The sequence below is a fragment of the Oxyura jamaicensis genome, chromosome 8 (genome assembly GCF_011077185.1).
Source record: "Oxyura jamaicensis isolate SHBP4307 breed ruddy duck chromosome 8, BPBGC_Ojam_1.0, whole genome shotgun sequence".
Taxonomy (NCBI): Eukaryota; Metazoa; Chordata; class Aves; order Anseriformes; family Anatidae; genus Oxyura; species Oxyura jamaicensis.
Window position 1 is genome coordinate 24950188 of NC_048900.1, and position 10865 is coordinate 24961052.

Sequence of the window (10865 nt, forward strand, 5' to 3'; positions counted from 1 at the left end):
GTATATAGTTAAAGTAGTTAATCAGGAACTTTCCCAGTTCCATCAGTTTTTGACTGTAACATTCTATTTCAAAGTTAACTGTAAGTATGAGGTGAACAACTGTCTTAAAAAAAAAAGATGAACTAAAAGTGAATCTTTTTAAAATTCAAAACAAACCATGAAAATTAAGGCTTTGTGTAAGACTTTAGATGAGTTAAAATTACTTGAAATGCTGTGGTGGAAATTTAAGCACAATCTCAAGCTTAACAAAGCAGGCCACGAGTTGTTAGACTCCTTAGATGTGTGGGAAACTTGTTGAACATTTCTTCTTTGAAAATGGAACGCTATTAATAATAGTTCCATTGAGCGATCTTGCCATCTGTGAGACATTAACCCAAAGACCCTCCTTCTCTTTTCAGGCTGGACAATTTGCTTAATATGGCCTATGGCGTAAAGAGGTAATTAGAATTCCACAGATTGCCAGATGTCCGTGTTGGCACAGATTGGTGCTACAATTTTTTTTAATTCACTAACTTTATTTTTTTTTAATTCCTTTTCTTCCACCAGCATGTCAGATTCTTTTTAAGTTTGGACTTCAGTTGGTTTTGTTACTTTAAAGGCCACACACACATTCTGTGGTTTTTTCAACTTTTTTTTATTTACAGGTGGGGCTCTCAAATGGTTTAGGTGCAACAGCTACAAGCATTCAAACTCCAGTTGTCGTGCCGCATGGCACTTTGTCCAGAAACAGTACTATTAACTTAAGTTGTATGTTATTAAATCAGATATTAGTTAAAAACTTAACTGAGAGATCTGGACAACAGCAGACTAATTCTATTTTCAGCTGTTAAGACCTTCATTCTGTTACATCTGGCTTCACAAGTTTGACTTCCAAATATAGCTGTTTGCACCTTAATCAGCCCTAAGTTTCTTTTGTTACAGGTTTAATGCTTTGAAATTTTCTTGGTGCTTGGGATTTATTTTTTTGTTTGAAATAGCGATGTATGTTTGTGTATGTACTTGTATGTGTGAAAGTTCAGCTGATTTATAAACATTTATGCCATTTCACCAGTACGTTCAATGTTTGATAGCTAAAATGAGTTGACATATTGTTAGTGTTTCTTCTGTTGGCACACATCAACGCAAGCGACCCTTACAGCACAATAAGGCAGTCTTACTCCTGATGTAAGATGTCCAGCCATCCCCACAATTAAGATGAGAAAACACTTAACCTTCTGAAATGGTCTGCTCACCACAGTTGAAAATTGTTTTGAGCTTTTTTAACAAAGCTCATCCTGTAAATGGTACGGTAAGTATATCTTTAGCCAGTAGTGGATTTTAGCGTACATCTTAACTACTGCCATGGTAGCTGTCGTACAAATAAATTGCAGGTCTTAAGACTGCTTACGAAAGTGAAGGCAGTGGTCAAGACAGAGGTGGCACACCTCCTCTAAAGTACTCCTTGTGCTTGTTAGTATGTTTGTTTCATTTGCAGTATACTTAGTGGTGACAGTAATTTCTGAGTCACTATCACCACCTGAATTTATTACATTCTGCTCCTCCTGTTTTCTCACCTCCAAGTTGTTTCTTGATATATGACAACAGTGCAAAACTTAGCCTTGAGTATCTGTCAGGTGCAAGAAACTCAAAGATGGTGGTGTTCAGGGAGTTGTCCCTGGCTTTTAATTTCTTCCCCAGAATTGCACTAGCATGTTGTGTAGGACAAACAGTGCTTGGTCCTAACCAAGCTTGGTCAGGAGTTTTGAGTTCAGATTTTGTATCACCTGCAGAAGGAAAGAAAATGAGTTGTCTGCCTTCATGTTTTGATTCTGCAGTATTAGTCTTAAATCACAACAGCTTGTGGTTTTTTTGAACAGTTACTGTTTAGGCATCTTAAATTAGCTTTGTACTCCTCCCAGCAAATCTTAAACTGTGATAGCAAACTCCTTAATTACAGGCATAAGGTCACCAGAAAAATACTGTACTGATCAAAACTTCAGGAGTTGCCTCTATAAAATATCTGTAGTGTACTGTTTCTGGGTTTGGCAGTCAGTTCTCTTCCTCATGTTAAGTATGTGGGGAAATACAGATAGAAAATGAGCTGTGCAGGTGTGGGACCAAGGTTTTATTGATCAGTAACTTCCGATCATGTGCATAACTCAGTTTTGCTGCTTAGCAGTAGCTTGCGTTGTACTTGTCAGTAAACATGTACTAGTTTCATGCATATTTTCTTGCATTTATAGCAGCACCTGTGCTCATGGTAATGTAGGTAGTTGAAAGCTGCATATCTCCAAAAGGTTTCCAGGGAAAAGCTCCTCTCTAATGAACTGTCTGAAACTTTAGCCCTTAGTGTTAGCGCAGCATTTCTTGAAAAAAAGCTATAAAATACTGTTTGATATGCACAGCTTTGGGCATTGTACAGATTTCAGTAATACCACTTATAGGAAATGCACGTATTAGTGTTATACTTCATGTTAAGTTTAAACATTGCAGAAAACGTGTGTTTGCTGGCTTACATAGGTTACTGGCACAGTTGGCACTTGGCAGCAATGGGCTTGATGTCCCATCTTCCAAATTTCAAAGGAATGTGAAGCTGTTGGCTTGTACAAGCTCTCAGTCCTGGCTGCCCTATTTACAGCTCCATGCTGGCATGTGGTGGAAGGAGCAGAATAAATCGGCCCTATCCAGCCATCTCTGTTTTCAGAGCTACAGAAATGCTGTAGGTTAGCAGAACAATGCTGAACTGTTTTTCTCCCACATACTAGGAACTAAACAAATGTTGAAGGTAGGATTTGTAAAAGTGAACTTCAGTAGGAAGATTGTCATATATTAAGATCTTTTTGCAAAGCTCTGTGTATGTCTGAGGATCCAATGCTGTTAGCATTTACAAACTGTTCATTTATAGTGTAGCTACACTCCAGTGATACTCCTCAGCTCAAGATGGATATTCCAAGTATCTTCCTCAAATATACGTATAAAGTGCTAACAGAAAGGAGTCCAAAGAAGCAGCCATCAAGTTTGTAGTTTCTTATGGTTACTTAATACACACTACATAATATTGTGCAGAATGCTAACTGTATGGAAACACAAGAAGTCTAAAAGGAGAAGCTTTGAAATGCATAAGAGCTGTCTTCTCTTAGCTACACTGTGGATTCCCCCCTTTATTGCCTCAGTCATCACTCAGAAGATCCAGAGGAATTATTATTCAATTCTGGTATTAAAACTCATACTGAAGGTACATGTGAAACTGGATTTTTATTAAGACTTCCTCTGCGCAGTTGTTATTTTAAAACATATCCCAAAGTGTAGCTTCAGAAATCATGTCATATTTTTTTCAAACTGATGAAAAGAAAATTATGTTGATCCTGAGGGCTGATACTGCTTAACATCTTCATTAATAACCTGAGTCACGGGCTGCAGTGCGCCCTCCTTGCATTAATGGATGACACTGATGTGGGGGAGTAGGGATACTCAGCATGCTGTTGGCTATCTCCGCCTTTGGGGTGACCTTGAAAAGCTGGAGGAGAACCTGGTGACATTCAGGAAGGGTAGATGTAGTGTTTAGCCACTGACTGCTGTTTTCAACTACCTACGAAGGCATTAGAAGATGAAGTCAAGCTGTTCTCGGAAGTCAACTGCAAAAGGACAAGAGTCAACAGTAACAGGCTGCACCGGGGGAAATTCAGCCGAATATAAGGGAAAAGTCACTGACACTGAGGATGGTCAAACCCTGGAGCAGGACGCCCCAGGAGTGGAGTTCCATCCTTGGAGACTTCAAAAACTTTCCTGTGCGAGGCCCTGAGCAGCCAATCTCACTTCAGTTAGCCTCGCTTTGAGCAGGAGCTCGACTAAATGACCTCCACAGGTCCTGCCCAGCCAATGCTCTTCCATTTCAGCTTTCAGCTTCAGCTTTTAATTCAGGCATTCAAATAAACAAAACAGGCCCCAGGAGATGCTGGGGGAGAAGTTAGGGTTCTGTGTCAGATTTCTAGGAGCTTATCTTTCTACGTTCACTATCTGAAGAGTCATGGACATGGAGTCTCGCAGTATGAAGGTATTAGTTGACATATGCTCACTAATTATATTTATGCACTGTTTTACTTACTGTACGACTGCTGCATAAATCTTTAATATATTTGGCTGGCTTTAGGACTTTTTTATTAACTAGATTTTTTTTCTCACTGTCTGTCAATTAAGGACTGTTAGGAGGAGAAATAAAACCTATCACTTAAAGCTCTCTGGTAGTATCTTCAGCTAAAAGAGGCTACTGTTTCACCTGAATCCTGACAATGGCATTTCATACTAATCTTTAAAATTGTGAAGGGTTTGTGTTTTTTTTTGTCACAGCAAACTTTTGAAAAGTAAAGGATTACTTTTCCATTGCTCTGAAACAGTATTTTTTGTAATGGAAATACGTGGCAAATTCCTATAGGTCTTTTTTAATGAACTTGTATATGCTGCCATAAACACAGGGCCCCTTTTTAACTTAAAAGAAATGCTAAAGGACAATCTATCAGATCTTTGTACGCATTTAAATAGGGCTTTTCCTTGAAGGGAAATGCATTTATGCACAGATCTGGTCTTCTGCATGTAGTACAGCTCCCCTCCACTCAAGTAAAAGACCAAGGTGGCTATGTAGTCATCTTCCAGGGGTAGGACTGAGAACCTGAATTAACACTGGCTTGATTATTTTTGAAATCTTGGTTCCATGTAGTTTGTGCCAAGAGATATATTTAGAATAGACCCCTCTTTTTACTTGGTAGGTTTTCTCCGATCACAATTGATGGTATGACGAGCCTTGTCGGAATGAATATCCCCGGTCACACTGGGACTGGATGGTGCATCTTCGTCTACAACTTGTCTCCCGACTCAGATGAGAGCGTGCTGTGGCAGCTGTTCGGTCCCTTCGGAGCGGTCAATAATGTCAAGGTGATCCGCGACTTCAACACCAACAAGTGCAAGGGATTTGGCTTTGTCACCATGACCAACTACGACGAAGCTGCCATGGCGATTGCCAGCCTTAATGGATACCGTTTAGGAGACAGAGTATTGCAAGTTTCCTTTAAAACCAATAAAACCCACAAATCCTGAATTTCATATCCTTACTTACTAAAATATATATATATAAATATATATACGAACAAAACAAAACAAAAAAAACTCTTCAAGGCTTATATTCAACCATGGACTTTATAAGCCAGTGTTGCCTAAGTATTAAAACATTGGATATCCTGTGAGGAACAGGAAAGGATTTTATAATGCTTAGAAAAAAAAAAAACCTTTGATGCATTGAATGTTCTTTCATAGCTGTCGTTGTTGAATATAATATACATAGATAACAATGTGCAGGGATTTTTACCCGGCCAGCTAGTTTTACTACCTTCCTTGAAGGTGGGTCTTTTTAAGATGACCATTCACTCATTTGAAAAAATAAGAAAACAAAAAACAATTTTTACAAGCTAATGGGATTAAAAGCGAGAAAAAAGATTTTTCTTTTCTTTTCTTCTTTTCAAAACATTGATCCAATCAGATTGGTAAACCCCCCACATAAATTAAAGAGGAACAATAAAAATTGCAAAAAAGAACATAATTTTGCAACTTTTTTTATTTTTCCTTTTTTCTTTTATATCATGTGAACTAAACAGTCTTCTGTTAAGGGAATGGGGTAAAGGGGGATACCTGATGACATAACAATTTAAATAACATTAACAATGTTGCCAAAGAGGTGGTCTCTTTGCTGAAAATGGGTTTCAAGAAAAATCTATTTTTATAAAATATAAAGAATTTTTACAAGAGAATCTGGATTTGAGAAAAAATATTTTGACTGGCTAATTTAGGGGAAATTGACAACTTTGTCATGTTCATACTGCACTGGTAACTTTTTAGAGATCAAGATGTGTGTTTTAAACTGGATTAGTAGATTGTTTTTTGAAGGATGGGCTACAAACAGATGATCTTCGTATCTTTTCATAGCATGTAATAAAAAAATATTAAATACAGTACGGGAGAGTGTTCTTCCCAGGCACGCAGTTACCCACAGTCAAAACCCAAAAGCAAGGAGATGAGTTGCAAGACGGTTTTTCTTTAAGTCATCAGTATGGGATATCAGCAGAACAAAAGTTTAAAAAAAAAATTAATTTTTGATCAAAAACTTCCTTGGTTTGAGCAGTAGGTGCTACGAAATTATTTACATATCTTAGTATCATAGTTAAATGTAATGTGTTTAGAAAAAATACATTTGCTTTAAATTTGTTAAGAATTTTCAAATTCACTTTATAGCCCATGCTAATATAATTGGGCTGTGTTGGCACATTTGGAACACTGTTTATGTTGCTTGAAACACTTATTTATTTAATTGCCGATGTGATGCATATGGCCAAAATCAAATATAGCTAGTTTGGCTAGTCTACTTATTTGTTTACTTAAACTATGGGAAGAAGCATATTATTGTGTCATTTTGTTGTGTGTGTATGTGTATATATAATATAAATATATATATATATAAAGTTATTTTTTCTTTTGGTTAATTTATTATAAGTTGTAACACTTTGCTAGTTTTGTTTGTATATGTCTTAAAATGTTTTCTTATGATACTTAAGTGACAGAGGTATCAAGGTAACTTGTGTAGAAATATTGTTTGATATATTGTCATGTTTGTTGTGAATATTTTTTCTTACTGCACAGTAGAAAAGAAAACAACTGGGTCTTTATTTTAATGTAATTCAGATTGGGGAAAACAGAGCTAAGGGAACAAAATGACTGAGGGGGGTGCTCTCCCATGTCCAGTGCACTGATCATTTTAGTATGTTTGTGCTTTGTACGGTTATATATTTAAAACAAAAAAGGGTCATGCTCTTCCCTGAGTACTAGAAACAGTTACTCGCTATGCATAATCTAGTTGATAGTTAAATTTGCTATTGCTTTTCTTGTCTTGTTATATAAAATCTTTTCAATACAAGTTTAGTCTTAATGGTAATAAAACGTTATGGTTATTTATAACTTGTGCTTATTTTGTGCATTTTTTCCATGCTATACCCACTAACTGCATGTAGACTAAGTATTGTTTTTTCACACTGAAGAGGCAAACTTTTGTAGTAGACAAATAACTAAAGCAAAGGCTGCATCATAATTTTATCAGTTTTTTACTTTAACAATGTTAGATTTTAGTTTAAAGGAACACTCATTCAATGTTCAGGGAAACCTTTATACATCATCTGCTATGAATGAGCGCAGTTTGCTGGGAAAGTTTTGATGCATTTGCTAAGCATTAGTGGGGAAGGCATGTCAGAATCTTTTCTCTACGATGTGTTTTACTATCTGAATAATAATAATTTAAAAAATCTTTCTTAGGACCAGGCAGTTGTATACTTTAGTTATAATGAATGACTTCATGTTATAACCTTGCTAGTTTAGATCATTTCTGAGGGAAAGTATTGTAAATGTTTTTTTCATAACCTTGTTGTGTTTGAATTATTTGTACTTTAATTGTCCAGACAATAAATGAAAGTGTGTAGAATGGCTATGGACTTTCCACCTTTTTAACTGTGTTCAGCTGTCTTAGTGATCCCAGCCACACCTCAAAGGAGGGAGATGTTAGTCTGATTTCAGAAGCAAGGTCGTGGATACAAATGTCTTAGTCAGACCAGACTAAGCGTGTTCATTATTTGTGGTTTTTCCTTCTGAAGGATAGAAAGAGTCTGCCATTTAAGGTACCATTTAAGACACCAAATACCAAATTGTAACTGTGAGTAAAATACCTTTATTTGAATGTGGAAGATACTGAAGGATTTCTACCATATACAGTGTTCTTACACAATGAAAATATTAACTCAGTCAATATCAACATTAAACAAAAGTAATAAGAAAATTTCAACATTAATACAGTTTAAGTCATTTAGTTTGACTTTTCTATGAACGTGCTATGAATGTCACGCGATATGAAAGTGTACATACCTGCTGTACAACAGTATATTTGACCACATTCCCAGTTTGATTCTTTTCACCATGTGTTATAACTAGAGTTGGTATTTCTTTCAGTTGACTTGTTTGAATCCCATGAATACAAATATTCACTTCATGTTTATGTTCTGTAACACTCACTAATTGAGAATGTGTACCTTGTAAAACTGCAGCATTGAATCTCAACAGATTAGGAAAAATATATCAGTGGGCTGGATGGGCTGTGCAGTTCTTCAGCTCCTTCACCTATTAATAAACTTGTGTTTTTGTGAGATTAAGTTACCATGGTGGTTATAATAATTTCTGGCCACAAAATGAGTTCGTTCTTAAATTTATGGCTTGCTTAATCAATCCGTAAATCAATCTGACCCTTCACTAGTAAAATACAGAAGTCAGTTGCTCGGTTTAAAGACATGGCTCTGAAAAGTGTCTTCCATCCATCTATCCATATATACGTACATACACACTTTAGAAAATCGTATAACATGCCCCAGTGAGTTTAATTAAAACTAAAAAAACTGTTTATAAAAAGGAGGGGGGAGGGCTCAGGAGATGGTGCCTGTAATAAAATACCACTAGGTCTGCTACACCATCTGTTAGCTTCATCTATTGTGTTCCCCACTTTCCTTTCTTGTGTCCTGTACAGAGTCAGGACAGGACTGAGGTGGAAGCTGCTGGACACTGCAGCTGCTCTTCAGACAGAGCCGTGTCTGTACACAAAGCCCTCTTCTTTCTGACTGCAAAGGGGACGAAACTTTGATCCAGACGCTTTCTGTACTTCCACTTAATCCAAGCTCAGCTGCTGTTCTTCAACATCTCATTAACATAAGGTGTCTCTCTCTGTTCCATACAGCTCTCATAAGTGAGCTTATGTGAGCTGTGCGAAAGCTCACATGCACATATAACAAAGGCAAAAAGCTTCCGCCAGTGTTAAGGATCTGGTACGTAAAGTTCTGACCTGCTTAGGAGAGCACCACAACTGTGTGCCAGATGAAAGTGGTCACAGACAGTTCCTTTGCTCCCTGTACCCATCCTGCCTGAGTGTTTCTAAAAATTCTTACTGAAACACCAATTCTGCCCAGCTGGGATCAGAGCCGTATCTCGCTAGCACTCACTCAAAGTAATCAAGTTTTATATTTCTTTCATGAAAGGGTAATCACTCTCTCTGCAATTAGCGAGCCTGCTGCACAAATGGAAAATCACCTGGGGGAGGGCGGTTGAAGAGCGCTGAAGTCTCCCACTTCAGCCTGGGCGCCGCGGTGGAAGCGTGGGGGGTCCGGGGCAGGCGCTGGCTGGGGGGGGGCTCACGAGGGCAGCGGGCGACTTTGGGTTTTCACGTTGGGAACTCAGCTCACGCAGCGCCATGGTTTTTAGCAATCACACAGCCAAATGCTCTGACACTTAGCGGTTTCCATTGGTACCACCGGAGCAGGGCTGGATGCTCCCCACCTAGCCCCGGTGTTACCTGTGCGTGGGATCAGCCTTAGGATGAGGATGGGTGAGAGGAATGCATGGAAGGTGCCCCCGGGAACCACCTTTGCCATCTCCTGTAGCAAACGAGGTTGTTACACCTCGCATGTCCTGCTTCAGCGGCTGCAGGTAGCAGAGCTAAAGCCAGGTCAGCTTGCGGGGACAGAGAAGGATTTGTTCCCTGCCCTAAAGATCTCACAGCCCGAGCTCACTGGCAGTAATTCATTGTACGTACAGAGCAAAATGAAAGGTCAAATCCAGCGTAACTTTACAAAATCTCTGACATCTCAGACTAATCCAGTATCTCTTGTCTAAAAATAACTGACTTCAGAATCCCAGAGGTGATGGAGCCAACACGGGTGAGCTTCAGTAGATCACAAAGGGGCAAAGCAACAACTTCTGCAGGAAGAAAACAAAAGCAAAACCCAGAAGGACACTCCCAGCCCCATGCTAAAAAAAAAATTGCTGTTGTCCCAGGTGTATTGGTAGTTATAGCAGTCAGGAGAATATGCAGGCTGTTGTCCAGGCACGTCTGAGGCCTTTACCAGAAACCACATGCTGGGAGAATGGAAACTTAACTACAAAAAGTGTCACCAAATTCAGATTGTTTCTATACCCACAGACCCGAAAATTGCATTTAGAAAAGCCTGTTCTCTGTAAATCTACCAGGACAAGCATTCAAAACGGCTGTAGGAAGGAAAGTAACTACAAGGACAGGTCATACAAAGTCAAATTAATTTAATTCATCCACATTTGAAGGCAAGAAGGCAGACCGCTTCGTTCTGACAATCACATTAGCAAGTTTCTGAAATAACCTTTCAGCAGAAAAACTGGGAAGATGTTGATGTGGACACACAAGTACGCTACATACAAGTAAACAGCTGCTTTTCAGACAAAGTTGGAATTTTGTCATCCACAAGCCTGTAACATCTGTAAACACTGAGCCAGCACACTTTAAAGGGCCTACACTATTTCATATCCAATTTTCTTCAATTTTAAATGTTAACGGGCTGCAATTTTTTTCTTGGGCAGTAGCATAAAAAATAACACCCTGAATCATTGACCCGCTCCACTCCACAGAACACCTCCGTTCTCACCTCAGACCACTGGGGTCTGTGGCTGCCAGCAACCCTGCCCCAGCTACAGCCACTCGCTCACCCACGGGCGAACACAACCCAAGGCCGGTTCCCTTCTATTCCCCAGGGCTAAAGCACTCCAACGTGCTAAGGGCAGGGCTTGCCCGCCAGAAGCCACCGGCATCACACACTGCTGGGAGGCAGGCGTGAGGGACGGTCCTGGTGTGCTTTGTCACCAGAACACGTTTTGGCCCCAAAGGCTTCAGCCCCCAGTCCCGGGGACCCTCATGTGACTGCGTGTCCCACCAGCAGCCCCACACGCCAACCCTGCTGGCCGCAGTGGCTGCACGGATGCCATGCCCCTGCTCAGCACCACGGCCT

At 39.3% G+C, this 10865-nt stretch overlaps 1 protein-coding gene across 12 annotated transcripts in view; it reads left to right on the plus strand.

Moving 5' to 3' along the window:
* Positions 1 to 8216, plus strand: part of ELAVL4 (ELAV like RNA binding protein 4) — a 79662-nt gene extending 71446 nt beyond the window's left edge. For 11 of the 12 annotated variants that reach the window (XM_035332618.1, XM_035332614.1, XM_035332611.1 and 8 more), the window contains exons 6-7: positions 399 to 437; positions 4722 to 8216. In XM_035332618.1, coding sequence (XP_035188509.1) covers positions 399 to 437; positions 4722 to 5070 — 388 coding nt within the window. In that variant the 3' untranslated portion in view covers positions 5071 to 8216. The remainder of the gene's footprint in view (positions 1 to 398; positions 438 to 4721) is intronic. The other variant, XM_035332613.1, reaches the window with a different exon arrangement.
* The last annotated feature ends 2649 nt before the right edge of the window (positions 8217 to 10865 follow it).